We start from the raw sequence: 21,261 nt of genomic DNA, 5'->3' as shown, positions 1-21,261 counted from the left end.
TATTCCAGCTTGCAGGACTGGCCTAGGGTAATTTTTAGGGGGTTTTTAATTCTAATTATATTTTAAAATTCGACAAATATTTAAATATTCTTTTTAATTAATTTTAAATTTGTATTGTTTTGTATGTATTTTAAATAGATTGTCAGCCGCCCTGAGTCCTACGGGAGAAGGGCGGGATATAAATCCAAAAATAAATAAAATAAATAAATAAATAAATAAATTATACTTACAAGCATAGATTGCTATATTGTATTATGGTTTATAGGAAGGCTTCTTTCAACAATCAAAAAGTATAATTTGAGATTTAGGGATACGTAATTTGTACACGGACTACAAACAAGGTCATTTTTATATGGAGTCAGAAAATAATTTGAATGATATTTAAATGTGAGATGGTTAAGTATTTTATATGCTTGTTCTGACTGTATGAAAATTCTGCTGACAATTAACTGTCAAATACCTGAACATGCAAGATATTACTGAAATTTCTTCCTTATAATTAAGATACATATTAATGATTGAATCAGTTCACCCTTCTATACTTCAGAAACCTCAATTTTGGGACTATTAGTCTACTTCACATGTCTTTGGAAAGTATTAAGTGGAAACATTTCTTAAATTATAAAGTATACTGATAAGAATGTTTGTGACTCTAAAAAGTAAACAGATGTTCATCTAAATTCTATCAGTAAAGTGATTATTGTTAAAAAATCTTGACCATACTGAATTAACATTCACTTTGTTGCAAAACATATTAGCAGTTTTCGATTTAGTAACTTGATAGCATGACCTTTAGTGGAAATGACTTCTTATCAAATGTTTCCAGTTCTTCTTAAGACAATCCTACATGGCTTGAGATACTTTGGCATTTTTCTTTACAAAATTGCTTCAACCTGTTGGTATTTTTGGACTATCTAGGTGACTGAACAAAATTTCAAATGAGTTAAAATCAGGACTTCAGCTTAGCCATTTCAAAATGTAAAATTTCTTCAGCTTCAATATTTTATTATAGATCTATGTGCTTAGGGTAGTGATATACTACATAATCCGTATTTAAGCTACAGATGATATTTAACTTAGAGTACTGCAACACCAGCTACTGTATGTAAGGAAGCTTTTAGAAATGACCTGGAAGATGTGATTGGTCCAGAATGCAGGAAACACAGTGTTTTGGGTGATGATCCCATGACTACAAAATAGCACTTATTTCAAAGTCATTGTACAGGTTACCATTAGGCTTCTGGGTCCAATTCAAATTGGTGCTTGTCACATGAGAAGTCTACTATGCTGTAGCAATAGAATGTATCAGATATACTTTTGCTAAACCTGACTGTCAGTCAGTTCTGAACATCTCAGGAGCACTGGAGAGTTCCTCAATTTAAGCACCCAGGTTGCATTATGCTCTGCTTGCCCTAGAGCAGGGGTGTCAAACTCGTCACGTGATGTGTCGTGACTTTTTTTCCGTAGACGGCAATGGGGTGGGCGCGGTTTTGGCATGATGCATCTAGCCCACGGGCTGGCAGTTTGACATCCCTGCCCTAGAGATATATCTAGCATATATATATGTGTGTTTTTCTCTATTTCTTGCTTTGTTATATATCACCCAGAACCTTGTGACTCTTCACCTTTTTAAAAAATATATTTATTTCAAGAAAGTTGCATTCGGATGAAATTTTTAGGAAGTAGAAATCCTACATGGGACATTTTCTAAGATATTTAGGGAATCAAAACATGCATCCAGTTTTAATAATAGGCATTTTTGTTCTTGAATAATATCAGAACAGAATAACAGAGTTGGAAGGAACTTGGAGGTGTTCTAGTCCAACCTCCTACTCAGGCAGGAGACAAATGACCATCCAGTCTTTTCTTAAAAACATCCAGTGTTGGAGCATTCACAACTTCTGGAGGCAAGTTGTTCTACCCATTAATTGTTCTGTCAGGAAATTTCTCCTTAGTTCTAGGTTGCTTCTGTCCTTGACTAGCTTCAAACCATCACTTCTTGTCTTGCCCTCAGGTACTTTGGAGAATAGCCTGACTCCCTCTTCTTTGTGGTAGCCCCTGAGATATTGGAACACTGCTATCATGTCACTCTCCTCATCCTTCTTTTCAGTAAACTAGACATACCCAATTCCAGCAACTGTTCTTTATATGTTTTAGCTTCCAGTCCTGTAATCATCTTTGTTGCTCTTCTCTGCATGTTCATTGTTTGACTGTATATTTTTAAAAAGCATTTTGGAATTATATAATTAAGCTTATTCAAGAAATATTAATTTTGTTACTATTATTCACTAATTTTATAACAATTCAACATAGCCTAATAAGGATGACTGAATTTTAGTGTTTTTTGAGTCTCATGCTAGTATAAAATAATATGGTATATTACATGCTGAATTTACTTTTTTTAATATTCAATGGCAGTAACTATATTCAACTACACTACAGAAAAAATATTAAAAATTACAATATGCTAATTTCTATGGATGAATTTTATTGCATTTTTTTAAAACCAATATTATACACAAGGGTTTCTATATGAAATGTTTTTTAAATTTCTTTTTAATATATGAAATATTTCAAAGTAGAAATAATCTTTCATTTAAATTTATAATTAAGATCTATAAAACTTTATCTTTTTTGATTATGTGCCATCAAGTCGAGGTTAATTCATAGCGCAACCATCACCAATATAATTGAGTCCATCCACCTTGTTTTATACTTGGTACTGTGCCTTTAAAGATATTTAATTAATTTAATATATCTATAAAGGACCAATTAGGTATGTACTGCCTTGTAATGTTTGACTTAGATTATTTAATAAAAATAATCAAAGAGGCGCTGTGGCTCAATGGCTTAAAAGATGCTGAAGAAGGTCTGTACTCTAGCAGTTCAAGTCCTACCACTGCATGATGGAGTGAGCTCCCATCACTTGCCTCAGCTCCTGCCACCCTAGCAGTTTGATAGTATATAAATGCAAGTAGATACATAGGTATCACTTCGGTGGGAAGGTAACAGGGCTCTGTGTTTCACCATATGCTTTGCAATGCAGTGTGATATCATGCTGGCCATATGACCACAAAAATGTCTTCAGACACCACTGGCTCAGTGGCCTAGAAACAGAGATGAGCACCAACCTTGCTACGACTTACAGACAAAACCCATGAGGACTTCTTTACCTTTACTTTTATTATAATTAAAAGACTGGGAAAAAGAAAAAAAAGAGCAGGATATATATAACACATAGACTATTAAGTTTCATTATTTCAAAAGAAGAGTAAAGAGAGAAAAGTGGTGTAACTTTGTAGTGAAATATTCTGCATTTGTTCTAATAGATTTCCCCTCAAGTCACAAAAAGGGCATTCTGAATTATTAGCATTAGCTAGTTAAAGAAACTTATTACCTGAAACATTTTCAGCCATTCTTGAAGCCCAGTTGGTGGTTGGATAGATGTAATGCGACGGCGTTGCTGTCCTTGACCATTGGCTGCTCTCAGATCTCCAAACGTAGTTGGTGTTGCTGAACAAGGCACAAGCCCAGTAGTGCTAAGGCAGAGGAAATAATTAATTCAGATTCCAGAAATACTTACTTCTATTAAATATAACATTTCCTTTAGCAAGCTCAATTCTAATTATTTAAATAAATTTCATTATTATTAGCACATTTTATGCAATCCTATTTCTTTTACAAATTCAGTATTTTGATATTTTGTAAGGCTATGAAATGTCCAAAAAGGCTGTAATTAAACCCTATAAAATTAACAAAATGTGAGTTACGTGTAGCTTAATTTATTGAAGAAGGGATGTTATCTATAAGCAGTAAAAGGGTATCTGAAGTATTATTTTAGATGTATCAAAGGGCTTACACTGATTCACTAGTATTTTTGAGCTTCAGTTAAGTAGTCAAATTACTTTAAATCCCCAAACCCCTGGTATTTTATATAACAGTTTATAGTCACTGGGCACTGCTAGGTAATATGCTGAATCTTAGCCATAAAACTTCAAAGTGAATTCATGTGGAAAGTGCAAACAAAAATAGAGCAAAAACAGCTACTGGGAATTGAAGGGAGTAGCACCAGGGCTTTTTTTCTCATAGAACGCCCAGAACGGAGTTCCGGCACCTTTTTTGGATGAAACCTTGTAGGGTAGGCAAGGCGGGTTGTATGACATGTGGGAGTTCCTGCACCTTTTTTTTTTTTTAGAAAAAAATCACTGAGTAGCACTATACATAGGAAACTTGATTTTTCATAAATGAATAAACAAATAAATCCTCCCCCCCCCCCGATGCACATTGAAAAAGCAAAAGTAAATAAACCAATCTAACTTTTGAAAACGTGTCAGGAAGAATTAGTACATCCAGTTATCATGGAATGATGACTGTCCACTGAAACAGAGTGGTAAAGACAGTAAGGAGTAAAATAATCTAGTTGAGTGTTTTACAGCTTATAGTATGCTCGGAAAGACAGAGGACTGGCAATACTACCCAAAGTAGAAGCATAATGCACAAATATTTTCTTGCATCTTAACTTGTGAATAATGTGCAAGTGGTACTGTGGCCATCAGTTAACAGTATCTTTATGTAACTCTAATAATTCAACTTTCCCTTTTTCTTCTCCCCTTTATAGCTACCCAAATCTGTTCTGGATTGTCCAGAAAATATAGTATTTGGAATTATCTTTATACAAATATTAATCAAAACTAAAAATAAATTTTTAATCAGAACTGTATGCTAAGCAATAGTATAAAAAGCAAACATATAGCAATCATGAAATGGTTTAAATATCTCTTAGTCCCTGCAGCATCATTGTTACCTAATACAGGTAGTCCTCGACTTACGAAATTGAGCCCAAAATTTCTGTTGCTAAGTGAGACATTTGTTAAGTGAGTTTTGCCCATTTTATGATCTTTCTTGCCTCAGTTGTTGAGTGAATCACTGCAGTTGATAAGTTAGTAAGCCAGTTGTTAAGTGAATCTGGCTTCCCCACCGACTTTGCTTGTCAGAAGGTCGCAAAAGGAGATCACATGACCTTGGGACACAGCATAAATCTGAACCAGTTGCCAAGTATCTGAATTTTGATCCCATGATCATGGGGATGCTGCAAATGTCATAACTGTGAAAAACAATAAGTCTCATTTTTCAGTGCTGTTGTAACTTTGAACAGTCACTAATGAACTGTTGTAAGTCGAGGACTACCTGTATTAAAAATTAGAGCTAGGAAAATCTTCAAGTTTTAAAATAATTTTAACCTCTGTGTTATGTTGTTGATTACAAGCATATTTCATACTGACTTGCCTTTGAACAGATTAAATTATGAAAAATACTTCACAAAATGTCTGAATAGCAAGGCTTTAACTCACAGTATTTCTAATCAGTGTATTAATTGCTAACATACATTTGAATATTTAGCTGCTGACTTATTTCCTTCCCAGTTCTTCTGAGACTCAATTACTATAGGTCTACATATTTGAAAAACATTTGTGTAGGAATACTAAAATGTATTTGAAAGAAAAATGGAGATATGGTTTTCTATTTTCAAGCATTTTCAGTTAGAAGGACTTCAGGAAGTAGGGCTACACAAAAAAACCTTCTGCTTCAGAGACTGCAGACTACTCTAGATCAGGGGTTTCTAAACCCTGATCCGTGGACCGGTGCCAGGCCGCAACATGCCAGAAACCAGGCCGCACAAACAAGCAAAGCCCCATCCATGGGATGCAGGCAGCACACAAAACTATGTATTTTCTGGTCTGTGGAAAAACCTTTCTCCACGCAAATGGTCCCTGGTGCCCAAAAGATTGGGGACCTCTGCTCTAGATGGATCAGTTATCTGATTCAGTGTATAAGATAGCTTTTGGGGTTTAACAGCATTATTTTATTATTTTTCATTACAATCTCCCATTGAAAACAAAATTATGTCTAATAAGGATGTCATTACAGCACAAATTAAATTACTTGATTTTTCATAGAGTTAAATTTTATCTTAAGATTATAATAAGAATTCATTTGTATTATCCATTATTTTCATTTGTCTAATAAAAAATTCAAGGATTTTTTTATTTTATTGGTGCAGATTATTAAATGATGTGAAATCAATTCCAAATATTCCATCTGTAATTCAAATCCAAAAAGTAACATTGCCTCATAGTAATATTGTCTTAAAAATGCATTGTTTTATAGAAGCATCTATATTATTTTCCCCCCAAATTAGAAACCATTAGAACCAATTAGGCTAGAATGAAGTAGTTCTCATATTTTTAATGTTAACTTCAGCCTCAATGTAAGTCCAGAGTCACACTTTTGTAAGCTGGGAGGACATACAAATATTTATCAAATTTATTTGCTGCCCATCTTGCAGTTCAGGAAACTCCGAGTATGACAGATATTTTTTTTATTTCTTAGAGTTAACCGTGTTGAAGAAGTATTTGTGAATAACATATAAATGAATATATTTCAATTCATAAAGAATTTAGAGAAGAATTTATATTTAAATAATAGATAAATAGCCTGTAAAGCAAGTGTTCCAGTGATGCACATTTGTACATGACAAAATGCAGCAGAACTGTATTTAGTTGTTATGGCAACCAGTTAGTAGTAAAGCTGAACTGAATGCACTGATACTGAAATTCCTGGCCAAAAGAAATTAAAGGGTTGATAAACTGACAAGGCTGGCTCATGATGAATGTATGTTGCTTTAATTTATAAATGGAACTCCGCACTCTTGTACGGTTATAATTCAATGAGTCACGAAGTATCATGCTGTTGCATGCAAGAAAGTTATGATTAGTATCAGATATATTGTCAATTCTATATTTCAAACAATCCAGTAAACTGTTAAGTGTCCTGACCTGCAAGAGTCTTTGCTATAAAACCCATTATTTCTAATTCAGAATTAAAATATAAATGTCAAATTTCAGTCCTTTGTAGAGAACGGAGTTTTTGTTTGAGTATAAACATGAAATAGGTGCCTGGACAGCATATGATAAAGTATCTGAAAACAGATGACAGTTTATTACACCAAATTACCTTGTATATTCTGACACTTTACAGGGTTTCTTTCCCAGTGAGAAAGAACGGACCTCCGAGCCATGGTCTAACTTTCTTTTCATCTGTAAAATTGGACAAGAAAAAAAGATGTTAGCTTACCACCTTAAGGTAGAACTGTAATGAACAGAGTGATATTTTCATTTATATTACTTTGAAAAAAAACCTCCCTTTTTATCGACCCCTTAGTCTCTTTGAATGAACACTCTGATTTTTAGTTAAAAAAATAAAAAATGAAATAATTTCACTAATCAGACAACTTTCTGTGTAATCTTGCATGCCATAATTACTAGGCTCCCAGAATATTTGCTATATTTATTTCTACACACTTGTACATTATAATTTGTCTTCTATAATCTGGTTACATAGATTTATAAGTACTAGCATTTTAAGTTGCTCAGAATGAAAAAAAAAGCATAAAAAATACGAAGGAAGATGAGATTAAAATGAGATCCACATTGCCTCTACTTTAATAACTTTCTGAAAAAGATTAAAATCCTGCTTATTCTCCCAGGCCTTGGAACAGGATGGTTATGGAAGTCCTATGATTTTGTTTTAGTTTTTTGTCAGCTGTGTTCTTTCATATTTGTTTTTTTTATTTCTTTTTAATTGTAAGTTGTTCAGAGTTAAGGACTCGGGTGACTTACAATCGAATGAATAAATATATAAAAAGATTCTTGCATAATTATTTGAGAAACATTTCATGAAAAGGAATCAATGACATTAAATTCCTTTTCTGTGAGATGTTCCTTGTATTTCTAACTCCTATTGATAGATTTAATAAAACTATTTTTTCCTAATGAGAATAATGTGGGAGGGAAGTGTAAATGTATGAAGATTTGACTCCAGAGAATTTCTTAAAAGGTTTTGTTTTTAAAGTACATCTACTATAAAGAAAATATACCTAGCAATCAGCATATTGAGTCAAACCAATTATTAAATGTTAATACGCTCAATGATTTTTAGAAACTGCTAGGGCAAGGAATTGAAATTAAATCTGTATGCAAGAATTTTATAGTTTCATTACTGTATAAAATTGCTTAGAACAGGTTTATTAAAATCTATTTATAATGCAAACTTTTCAAATTTGACCAATGCAGCCATAACTTTCTACACTGGCTAAGTAACATGGCATAATATGCTTGAGCAGAATGATGAATATTGAATTTGATGGATTTTATTATTGTAGATATTATATAATGTTTTAAATAATTGCTATCATACCAATATTTTCATATTGGTTTTTGAAAATGGCCTTTGTAATGTTCAAGGCACGCTGTCCTTCAAAGCAAATTATGTTTATTTTTCTCCTATTAAATGGATATGTACTAATTATTGAGCTGGTACTGATGCTTTGGTACCAATAACAAAGATACAGTAAAATTTTCCAAAGCTTTAAAATGTACTTATGTCCTTTCACCCAATGTATTACATTTGATTTTGGACAATATTCTATGTAAATTGCTATGCATACTCATTTCACTTTCTCAGTAATGAAGCTGTTCTTATAGTTAATCTATCTGTATGATTCTGGCTCATATGGAGCATAACTCCGCATGTTACCACACAGAATTAAAAATCAAAATGAGAAAACAACCTTCTTTGCAAGCATGCCTCTTCTTTAAAACAAGACACAGAATAACAGAAACCATATTTTTACCCATGTGCAGGAGAATAAGGAAACCACTAGAAAAGAATTACTTATTTTACTATATAGACCAACCCTATATTAACATTAACGTGCTTATTCAGGAAAATGTTTTCAATCTTTAATTTGATGTTCCTATCGGATAGTTTAATATAAAAAAGACGTTCACAAAAAAAATTCTTCAGGCAAATTTAGGGAGTCAGAATTGTAACATAAACTCCCATGTTAAACACAACTTCATTGTCTCAGAAGTACAGGATATATTCTAAACACGTTCTATAGTTGCCAAAGAATGTTATCAAACTCTCATTTTCTCAATATTTGTATTAAATTTTTTCTATCCCTATTTAGTCTAGATTGTAAAATATGCAATAGCTCTGCAATGCACACTGTATTAAAAAAAAGATCCTAATAAATTATCATACATCATCCTGTAAAGTTTATTCCCTTCAGAATAATCTAATGCAGAGCTACTATATAATGTAAAACATGATTCATAAATACTCATGAAAACATTTGAATCCTATAGGAAAGTATTATATAGTATTAGCATTATTATCTGAAAGAACAAATCCTGTAGCCTGTTTTCTGCACTGCTACTGGGAATGCACCAGGCACATCTTTAAAATAATTCCTCCCCGATGCAAATATTAACATAGAAGCATAAGAATTATTTGCTTTCAAGGTCAGCAGCATTAATAAAATAAAAATAGAATACTTTTGAAGACAATACGCGAAAGAGAATACGGGAGGTCTAATTAGAAACAAGCTTAAAGCGCTGAGCTGAATGTGAAGACCCATTTCAGTCGAAGGTAAATAATCTGATCTTTTCCTGATTTCTCATGCAGATTTTTAAATAAAAGCATTTCGCATCGCACTGAGCCTTTTCGCTATTTGCCTTTTATCCAGCACACAGAATTTTAAGCATCCAGCCATCCACTAAGAGGAGGGGGGCAACTAACGGAGATACTGCAGCCATCTACAATGATACGGATTTTTCCTCCCTTCCTCTTCTCCCTAACAGAGAGAATAATAATGCCTCTTTCAAAAGCGCGCGAGTTACTTACTTTGTAAAAAATCATCTTTAAAGTGCCGTAGAAGCCCATGTTGTCGGTATTTTTCCCCTTTAGAGATTCCGTGCCCCCAAGTATTCGGCTGCTTGGTAGTCGCTGACAATATAACCCTTTTTCAGGTAGGTATGTCACAGACTCTAATGTGGACATGCTCGGGCACGTCAGAAAAGGAAGACTGGGCAACAGAACCAGCAGCCAAACTCCACCGCGAACGCCAAGGAAGCTCGCGATCCAACAGCTTCTCCCGGCACACATACATACGCAGGGCTTGTCGAAGAAGAACTTGAGGGAATAATGAGATCGGGAGGGAAGATTATTGGAGGAGACTTTGCCCAGTCAAAGCCTTGACTGAACGGATTCCTCCCTCAGCGGCGCAGAGAGATCGGATTACATCTTCCCTCACGCTGAGAATGGTGCAGTCCAAGTTTCAGCAATGCAGACTGCACATCAATTACATGGTGCTCCGTTCCAAGGAGCCTGTGAGCATACAGCATGGGAAGGACTTCGGCAGGAAATTAAAGGAGCCCCATGCCTTGCTCACATTGGCCACTGGGACTGGGGAAACACGGAAACTCTATCGTTCCGAGGCCAATAATTTATCTCCCTCGTTTTAGGCAAGCAGAATAGTACTGGCTAATTCTAAATTGCCAGCTGCAGCAAACAAGTTAATTTTCTCTCATTACAAGTGTACCGTGGCCCTCAGGCAAGCTGTCTGCACCTTCAAGCCAAACCTAATGGATGTAGAAAATGCTCCATAAAGTACAGTTAATTGTATAATAGCCTGAGATAAGCATTCCTTTTGGCAATCTCATTTCTTATTTGAGAAAAACTCATGACATTGGAATATTTAATATTCAGTCCAATCTTACTAAGCATCATCTACCAGGAAGATATAAATATTAAGCTGCAATTCCAAAATGAGATCATCTAATTCACCTTAAATGTGGCATGAGGAAAATGTTTTCTAATTGCTTTTTGGTTAAAACTAAAATGAAAAATATTTATTCTATGACTTTCCGTGGTAACTTGCTTCCATCACACTTTTTTTTAAAGTGTGTTTTTAAATCTTTAAATCTTTTAAGATATACTAATTGTAGCTTTTACTCAGAAGGTATGAAATTACAGATAAAAATGAAATATACTTAGAAATTTAACTGAATATCTCAGGAGTCATGTGACCATTACACTTTAGAGGACAGGAAGGCCTCGAGGAACATGGGATCGCGATGGGTCAGACACGACTTCGCAACAACAACCCCACAGTAGCCTATTAAGGAGGGGCAATCAAAGGGAAGGCTTGCATATTCTATCAGGAAACAAGCAATGCCCTGTTCCCTTTGATTAGTTCCTACTATTAGTAAATACAGCTCACTAATAAAAGAAAGACAAGGAACTAAGTTTTTTTTTAAAAAAAAATATGTATCAACTCAAAACAAGACACAATTGGAAGTTCTTGATTTCTTATGTTGATTTTGTTTGAGAGGAATAAACCAACCTCACTCTAAGCAATCATGGACAAAGCCATAGTCATTGCTACAAAGAGCTAACAGGATTTGTCAAAACCCAGCAGTTCAACATCTATAAAAGGAGAATGATTTATACTGCAGGGAGATAAATGCAGTACAACATTATACAGTATATTCTAGATGCACAAACATAAAATGATCAGCAGAAGTTTGCTAAATCAAGTAGAACTATCACATGTTCTGAACATGATGCTTTCTCTACTGTTAATAACTGCAGTATGGCACTTGTGTGGAAGGTATGTTCATAGTTTCCCAGATGGCATCCTGTACACACTGTACTTTCCCCTCCCTCGTACTGTAGTACAAAACAGTAAGAAAATCCTTTTGATTTTTTAAAAATGCTACTTAATTTGTCTACAGTCTATTATTTACTTGAATAAAATTCCTTTCAATTTGTTATGCTAAAAATGATTCTTGGTTTTTTTTAAAGTGTGCATATAGTATGTGAGTTTCTAACTTACTATCTATTAGCAAGCAACTCCACACACCATGATTGTTGTGATACATTTGCACCATTCTGTTGATTCCAATTATAGGAAATGTATGAATCATACATATTATACTGTATATGTAAGTCCTCGTTTTACAACAATTTGTTTAGTAACCTCAAGCTTACAACAGCACTGAAATAAGTGACATATGACTGTTTTTCTCATTTATGACTCTTGCAGCATCCAACAATCATGTGATCAAAATTCAGATGTTTGGCAATTAGCTTATATTTATGACAGTTGCAGTGTCCCAGGGTCATGTGATCACCTTTTGAGACCTTACAAGCAAAGTCAATGGGGACTTTGCTTAACAACTGTTACTAAATTAATAATAGCAGATTCACTTAACAACTGTAGCAAGAAAGTCATAAAGTGGGGCAAAACTCACTTAACAACTGTCTCTCTTAGCAACAGAAATTTTGGCTCAATTGTGGTTGTAAGTCGAGGACTACTGTATTAGGTAACAATGATGCTGCAGAGACTAAGAGATATTTAAACCATTTCATGATTGCTATATGTTTGCCCTTTATACTATTGCTTAGCATACAGTCCTGAAACAGTACAGTTCTTGCCATAATATGAAAAATAAGATATAATTCTGTATTGTTTTCTTCTGTTCAGTGGTGTCCAATTCTTAGAGACTGCCTTTAGCTTTCTTGGCAAGGTTTTTTAGAAGTGGTTTACCATTGCCTGCTTTCTAATGCTAAGAGAACGTGACTGGCCCAAGTTCACCCATCTGGCTTTGTGCCTAAGGCGGGGTCAGAACTCATAGTCTCCTGATTTCTAGCCTGATTCTTTAACAACTATACGAGACTGGCTTTCAAAATTCTATATAGAAAAGGGTTATTTATATACATTGGAGTAACTAATGGCATACAGCACTGCATGTTTATTCTCGTCTAATTACAATCTCACGAGGACAGATAGTGGGAGTCTGTTTTCTGTTCTTCCCTGGTCAGTGACATCATTCCTCCCATCCACAGTACCTCTGAATATTGGAAATTAAGTATAGAATAGGAAGCCAGCTTATGTAGTTACCTTTATAATTCAAAACCCTGCTAACAAATTTTCTGATGAAAATCTGATTTTCCACTAATATTAGAGAATGAAAAACTTGTTTCTATATTCTTTCATCGCAGGAACAGTTTAGAATGGGAGAGTACAAAATATGTACCCCAGGATAAACATGGGGCACTAATACAGTATATACTGTATACTGCATACATACATATATATTCACATACACACATACATGCATAATTCACAATAGAACCTGTTTGGTGTAGTGGTAATGTGTTGACCTATAAACCGGAGACAATGAGTTTTAGTCCCTCCTTAAGCATGAAAGCTATCTTGGTGACTTCATGCTATCCGCTATCTCTAAGCCCAACCCCCTCATATGGTTACTAGGAGAAAGGAATATTATGTATGCTTATCATCTTGAGTTACTTATATAGTAATAAAGTCAAGACAAAATCTAATAAATTAGATATAATAATAGAGTAAATAAATATATCTGGGAAAATCTACTTGAAATATCAGTCAGTAGAGTATCCAATTTAGAACAAAACAGGTAGTTTAGTATTTATAGACAAGAAGTAACTCAATGGCAGAATACGCGTCCTAGATTCAAACCACTTAAAAAGTTAAAAAATATCTTTGTCTATGAAGTGGTGAGATGATAGACTTGTAGGCCTTGCTGTATCTTGCTGGCACTTAAAACAAAATTCTAGAGGAAGTAAGAAATTAATACTATTTCAATCATTTTTTCAGATATATCTCTATTTTCTTCAAAACACTTATGTAGCATAGTTTAATGGACCCCTCTGTTTCATTTTATTATGACAAATTCTCCAAAATAGGTAATGTTCAGGGAAAAGCTGACAAAACAATAACATTAAAATTGACATGAAATTAGGCTGTTGTCTCATAGTAAGGAGGGAAGAAATGGAAGTCTTATATCCACAATTTACATACAGAATTGAGGTGCCTAGATTAATAGTCTGTCAAAAACAAATAATTATTTAAAGCTAACAACTTTCCAGTAATAATAAAAAATAAATCAGGGACAAACAGGAATCAAGTGAGGATGAAGGAATCAAAAATATTCTGAGTTGTTAGAGAAGGCAATCAGCTCCCTCAAGCTGCAACCTAAGTAAGTGCAGATGATTTACTTTTAAATAGTTTAGACAAGAGCAATTTTTAAAATTTAAAGTTAGCAAATATAAAGGCTAAATTATTAATTATAAAAATTATATGAGAAGGGGGAGGAGGAAAACTTATTAGGAAGCCAAAATCCAAAAACTGAGGAACTAATATTGAGTTCCAATCTATAATTTCTTCATTACCAGTATCTTAAAATAGTTGCTCCATTTATGCTGGTATAGTCGAGAATTTTGAAAGCATACTGTATACTGTAGACTATCATCTGAATGTCTTAAAACTGCTATGGTGGTTTAGAAAGACAGACAGAGAGACAGGCAGGCAGGCAGATTCAGAGCTGTACTATATAATATTATATAGAAGGTACATTACTTAAAATGAGCCCTTAAAATGAAGTCTAAAATGAATATATAGTTGTCATCTCATTTATTTTGGTAAAAAAAAGGAACAAAAAAAATCTTTATTTCCTTTGCTCTCTCCAATTAAAGGATGAATGTTGGGAAAGTAGAAAGCTATTACTATAGTTTGCACTAGCAAAGGTCTTGCAACAGTTTTATATCCTTTACTGATAGTCCTTGTTTTTGGTTATTGCTATTAAAGGCTAGAATAGTTGCAATAAGAGCGTCTTTATAAATTATGATGGAAAAAGCAGTCTATCTTCCATATATAAATGAGACCTGGGTAGACCAGAAGGCCAGTGTTTCTCTTTCAAAATTATGCCTGTCTGGATTTCCTATGTGATACTAGTTTGGACTCCAGCAAGGAAGGTATGAAGTAGTGGTTGTCATTTGGGAAATCTTGATGGCTTTCAGAGGTTCCATAATGCATTTAAACTGGATGCGAGACCTTGATGCAAAAGATAATTATATGTACAAGTTGGCAGTGGAATTCCTAAATTTGATAGTCCTTGAGATTTTAACACGTCTCTGGATAACACAGAACATAGACCTATTCTATCAGTTATGATCCTGATTGAAAAACATTAAGATCCTGTAGTTTCCTAAAAGAAACACATGATCTGTTTTTTTTTTAATCTCGGGGCATTGCAACATGATTTGAAGATAAAGATGTTACCATTGTTCCTCTGCCATAATCAGATTAGTTTTTAATTGTGTTGCAGCTTGCTAGTGCTACTCCTCCCTTAATTAGGTAGAACCATTAGATAGGTCTGCCTCATGCAGTAATGGACCTGGAGGATTTCGGCAAGAGCTTAGGGTTTTTCCTAAGGATTTGGTGAGCTGTACATCTGGGACTGTCAGTCCTCTGTGGTATGCCAGATTAAAAATAAGATACCAGAATTTCAGGAATGCTACTTTATTATTATAGAGGTAAGAACAAAATCTTAAAAGCTTGTCCAAGTTCCTATATTACAGATTACATTGCTGTAATAGACCAGTAAAATATAACTATATGCTGTTATCACATCCACATATAGGTGACAAACAGCCCTTTTTCAGATGAACCTTTCCTTGGATTTCTCAAATCACAGAATCTAAAGCAGTCTGGTGAAAAAAGTTCTCAAAAATGCTTAGAAATTTATTTTGACTAAGCAGTTCAAAGTAAAAATATTTATTTTTTGCTTGGTTAGCTGAGAAGGTTTTATTCTATGTCTTTTAAGGAAGTAGAAGGTATACTTGGGCTTTCATGACTAAGGAAGGACTTGAACTCAGTCTCAGATGACAAATTCAAAGCTAATAACGCTTTTATCTTGAAAGGTCATGGTTACTTAAATTACTTTTGGTAATTTATATTGGTAATTTTTAATTCTGACTATATCATTTCTCTATATTTTTATAATGTCAACATATTTATTATTTTTATCTCATACTTATTACTTTAAAATATAAAGTTTGCACTTCTTTTCTTAATGATGTTGCTATTATAATTCCTAAGAAATAAATCAAATTTAACAGAATCTTTCAATTTATGCATGACTAAATTTATACTATACTTTGGACTGTACATAAATTATTAAATAATTAATTCAAGCCCATTACTGATGATTTTGGAGTTTTAGGACAAAAATGTTTCTAAAGGATGCCTACTGATTGCAGCTATTAATAGAATTATATGAATATCATCATCTAATAGAATATGATCTAGAATATTTATGCAAGCAGTTTGTTTAAATAGTTCAGTTTAATATTAGATAAAATCAATCTTCAAGTAGAAACAATCTCCCTCCCCCCAAATGGGAAGATGTTGATCTGAGTAAGATTTCTGGTTCAATACTCTCTATTTCTTTATCAGCAGTCGCTCTGTGGTCCTCTGAAATTCTGAAACTGAACATGTTTGGGTTCTACATAGGTCCTTTTATGTGCAAAGGTATATTTTACAATTGTCTTATGATTATTTCCCAAATTTATAACTATCATTTTTATTAAAATATTTATGCTTTGCTTTTTAGTGAGATAATAAAGGCTAATAGATAATGAATAAGTCATGTCATCAAATAGGAAAATTAAGTAGGCAGTTGTGCAAACAGGCCATTTTTCACTTTCATGCGTTAATTTATATTCTAAAAAGGGTTTCCAAAAGCTGAATACCTCTCAAGTTCTGAATTCATAGGCTGACCTTAGTCTTTCTCAGAATGATTTTTAATGTAGTCTGCTATCAGCAAAATCCGTTTAAAACACGTGCCCCATCTGCCACTTTCCCAAATGCAAAAGAACTTCTTATACTTGCAGACAGTGCAGCTTCTGCCTGCTTCACTCTTCTAAATACCAGCTGTATGATAATGAGCAAAAACAGCCGAAAAATACTGCACAATAACAAAGCTGGTACGAAATGGGCAAAACAACGCTCCCACTCAAAGCAGCAGTGGCAGCATGAACTTTACAGATTATCCATTGAACAGAGATGGGGGAGGTTTAAGGAAAAAAGAAAAGGGCCTGTACAGATAGTTAAAGAAGGGGGGATCCATGGGAAGAATGAAACTCAAGAAGGGGTACAAGTGCTGAATGAAAAGCCTAAATTCTAAGGTGCTTTTGTTAATATGCATGAATCAGTTCTTCACATTTTCCACATCTTATTTCTGATGTACTATGATATGCCAATTGCCATACCGATCATTTACATATTCAGTCTATTTCCAAAAAAGGCAGAAATTTCCTATAAAAGTTGTCTATTCACAAATTATCATTGGGATCTACAGAGGGTATGATGAAAGCAATATTTATAAATTACCATACATTATTTCTATTTTCAGTGAGAACGCACTCTTCTTTTTATTTATTTCCCCTCCTAATGATTCCAAAGGCTCCCTAAAAGGAACAAAAAGTATTTTCAACATATGCTTCAGCTTCAGGAAATGTTAGTTTTGTTTTTTAAAATCATACATACTTGCTCAATTCTTTGATTACTTGAAAATCCAACCATGATAAAAGCATGTTTATGTTAAGTATTCAAATATCTTACAATCAGTATTATCAGTATTGCACACATTTATATAATTTGTATTGCTAGTCATGAAAGATAAAAATTATGGCACCCACTGAAGCAGAAGGCAATCATCACCATCATCATCATCATCATCATCATCATCATCATCATCATCATCATCATCCCTTGTCTGGGAGTTTTCCAGATTTATCTTGCCAGTATTAATGATGCTGGATTAGGATAAAGTTAGATCCAGCAATGCATATAATTTCAGTGTTTGAATTGTAAAACTATTGAATTATGAAGACCATGGAGTCCAGGAAATATGTAAAATCTGTATACTAATATTACATTAATTCTGAGAAACCTTATTTGAACCAAAGTATACATCTACAAATTACAGTGAAATGTGTATATTTTTCCTATCTCAATGTTATTATATTTTTCTTAAAATGTAGTTTTGCTTTAATGGTTATAGAATAACTGCTTTGGCCATTTTTCCTTACATCTTAACTATTTACAATAAATGTAGCTTGTATTGTACAATCCTGGCTTCTACATATAGTATTTTTCATTATATACTGCACTAGAAACAACATATAAATCCAATCAAATTAGTATGCTAACTGGGCCACACAAACAAGCAAAGCCCCATCCATGGGTTATAAGCAGCACACAAAACCACGCCCCCTCCGGTCCGCGGAAAAACCTCTCTTCACAGAACCAGCCCCTGGTGCCAAAAAAGGTTGGGGACCTCTGTCATAGTCAATACTTTATAAAAAGTAATAAATTTTCATTAATTACTGCTAGAGAGGAAAAAGAGATATTAACAGTTTTCACAGTACATCTGTGAAAGAAATAGAGAAAAGAGTATTAAGGAATGAATACCAAAATAGTGAATTATTTTTCTGTTTTTTTAAAAAAAATACATTGGATTATTAGATTTAACTAGATCTTTACTCTGAGTAAATAATACAAATACTAATTATTATTCTTATACTTATTAATTATTAGAATATGTTAATTAAGATTTATTTATATATTTCTTATCATCAAATCAGTTTAGGTCAAATAGAAGAGAAAGAAAATAGAAAAATTAGCATTAGTTTAATAAGATTATTTTTCCATACCAATCTACCTAATAATACTTTGAATACAATATTTAAACCCTAAAATTTGCAAGGAATATACATATTTTTGCAAAGCCAGAATTTAATTTGTTTAACAAAGTATAATTTCTGCAACATTCTCAAAATACTTGCAGAATTTGTACCAATTCATCTCAACACTATTTTATTATAGTGTTACAGTGCCCCTACATGTTCACTAATGGAAAAGCATGTCAGTTTATTATTAAACAACATCTAAAGGTCTCAAAAATTGCTAATACTTGCTAAGTACTTGAACGATGTTTTTAATAATGCATTTATTTCCTGCTCTACTGCATATGAAAACAATATATAATGCAATAGCAAACATTAATTTATCTAAATGAAAAATTGAGATATTAATATTTAGAAAAAATAGTCTAGATGTTGCTAACTTCTACGGATCTGATTTCAATATTCAACCATCTTGTTTCATATAAGTCAGGCTTTCATAGCCATGACAGTTTTGTTTATAAATTGGGATCAACAATGGTAGTCTGATATTTGGAAACCATGCTCCAATTTCATCAGAATTAGAACAATGCCAGTTGAACTGAAGGTTTTGGAGCTATTAGTTCACTGCATAAGTGGAAAATCTGTTGCAGACTCTAAGAAACTGTGGGAGATTCCTGGGGGATTAGATAGTACTGAACTGCTCTTGTTGAATTTGTAGTTATTCCAAGGATGCAAATAATTTGATAGAGTTATATATAACATCTCTCTAGATAGAATCCATTGCTAAGCAGTCAAGTTGAGAACAATGAAACAAGTTTAAGCAATACCAAATATACTTTTTAAAAACCACAAGTAGTCCAATTAAAAACAAATAAAAACTTAACGGGTACAGTCTGCAGAAATAATGAAATTAAGTTTTTTTTTATTAACTTCAACTGCTTTCCCAGAATAATTTAGAACTTTTCTCTGCTGCTGGATGTCTTGTAATCTAATGTAGGAGATTCCTTCCATAATATACTATGACATGAATTAAGGCTTGTTAGAAATGCCCCAAAACAGAAAAGCTATTTTTAGGTATGTCAGAATTTAAAAGAAAAGGCAAAAGTCTGTAAGACTATTGGAAGGAGAAACAAATGGGAAAGTAATGAATAAGAAGGCAGAATGTCTTATTCAAATTTATATATTTTCTCAGAAGAAAAATAAAGCATTATTTCTCCATCATTAGTTGAAGGAGAGAGCTGCTCAGGATAAACAAGGAGAAAATAAAAGAACAGATAATTTACATCATAGGGAACACCAGCAGAGAATATGGCAGAACTAAAATCTTTGAAAATTACTTGAGAACAGGAATGGAAAAATGGAGGAAAGCAAATGTTGCCCTATTTCAGTGGTGGCAAACCTATGGCACGCATGCCAGAGGTGGCACTCGGAGCCTCTCTGTGGGCACGCACGCAGTCACCCCAGCCCTGCCTCCCCCCGTGGCCCCCTCCTCACCAGCAGCCCCCCTGGAGGAGAGTCGCCCCTGGGCACGGCCTGCACGGAGCAGCACAGCCAAGGACATAGCCAGGCAGCAGGGACAAGACTGCCCTTGCGCCCCATAGCGTGCAGATGATCCTGAGGGGTGTGGGCGGAGGGCGTGGCTGCCATGGGGCTGCAGGGCTGCCTGGGCGATCTGCTGCGGCAGGCCATGGAGGTCTGCAGCTGGGCGGGGCAAGGGGCAGGTGGGGGCAGAGTAGGCAGGGTGGGAGGCGGAGTAGGGGCGGGGGGCGGTTTTTGGGCACTCGGTCTCTAAAAGGTTCGCCATCACTGCCCTATCTTCAAAAGAGTTCCCCTTTTCTGACAAAATTAATACCTTAACAGATTGGGAAATAGGCTAGGGTCATAAAACACTGTGACTTCAGGAATACAGTCAATGAAGTTTCTCATAATATCCTAATAAAATAATATAGACTAAGTGACAGAAGAAATGGATTGCTTGCTTCCTGAGTGCTCAGAAGTGCATTCACATCAGATTGGAGAGCGGCATGAATTGTAGTATCAATTGGAAGCTCAGTGTGGGATCCTATGTTATTTATCATTTTTAATGATCTGGGCGAAGAGTTTGAGGGAATGGCTGTCAAATATGCAGGGCACAAAAGCAAGACAAATGACTAACTCTTAAGAAGTTTCAAAAAGATCTAAACAAGCTTGAACAGGCAGATGAAATGAACAGAATTTGTTCATTTGACACAAAGAAACATAAAGTTCTGTGTCTGAGAAGAAAAAGTTGAGATACAAATAGAGAATGAGGGAGTTTTTGCTTAGCATGTGAAAGGGATCTGAATGTTCTAGTACAGGGGTGTCAAACTGTGGGCCCGTGGGCCAGTTGCATCATACAGAAGCCGCGCCCACCCCAGCTGCGGCAATGCAAAAAAAGTAGCGATAGATTGCTACATGTCACATGATGTGGCGAGTTTGACACTCGTGTTCTAGTAGATCACAAACTGAATATGACCCAACACTTGGTGGTTAAAAAGGGATATGTTAGTTGAGCGTAGAATCCAAAGTAATTTTCTTACTCTTTTCTGTCTTGGTCAGGCCCTACTTGGAATACTGTTTCCATATTATTGCAAACATATGGCTAGGAAAAAATATAATCTTATAAATTTGGGGTTAATTTCTTAATGTGTAATAAATATATAAATGTGAAAAACATTTTATTAGTTATGGAATAAATATAGAAAATATTTTTATTGGCTGTTTCTGATTTTTTTACATTTTCAGTGACCTGTTTTAGAAGATAGATAGAAACTATACAAAAACAACATCAAAGAATTAAATACATTCATTGTATATTCTATATTA

General features: G+C 34.2%; 1 protein-coding gene across 2 annotated transcripts in view; it reads right to left on the bottom strand.

The window, feature by feature from the left end:
* The window catches only part of FBXW7 (F-box and WD repeat domain containing 7), a 52,639-nt gene that overhangs the window by 25,846 nt on the left and 5,532 nt on the right, over positions 1-21,261 (bottom strand). Inside the window, exons 1-3 of one of the 2 annotated variants that reach the window (XM_015825705.2) lie at positions 9,748-9,939; positions 7,015-7,097; positions 3,398-3,539 (exon numbers count right to left, since the gene is read on the bottom strand). In XM_015825705.2, coding sequence (XP_015681191.1) covers positions 3,398-3,539; positions 7,015-7,097; positions 9,748-9,903 — 381 coding nt within the window. In that variant the 5' untranslated portion in view covers positions 9,904-9,939. Of the gene's footprint in view, positions 1-3,397; positions 3,540-7,014; positions 7,098-9,747; positions 9,940-21,261 lie in introns of those variants that run through there. The other variant, XM_015825711.1, reaches the window with a different exon arrangement.

Source organism: Protobothrops mucrosquamatus, unplaced genomic scaffold (assembly GCF_001527695.2).
Source record: "Protobothrops mucrosquamatus isolate PMUCROS unplaced genomic scaffold, P.Mucros_1.0 scaffold_201, whole genome shotgun sequence".
Lineage (NCBI taxonomy): Eukaryota > Metazoa > Chordata > Lepidosauria > Squamata > Viperidae > Protobothrops > Protobothrops mucrosquamatus.
The sequence above is the reverse complement of the archived record's forward strand: the minus strand, read 5'-3'. Positions and strand labels throughout refer to the sequence as shown.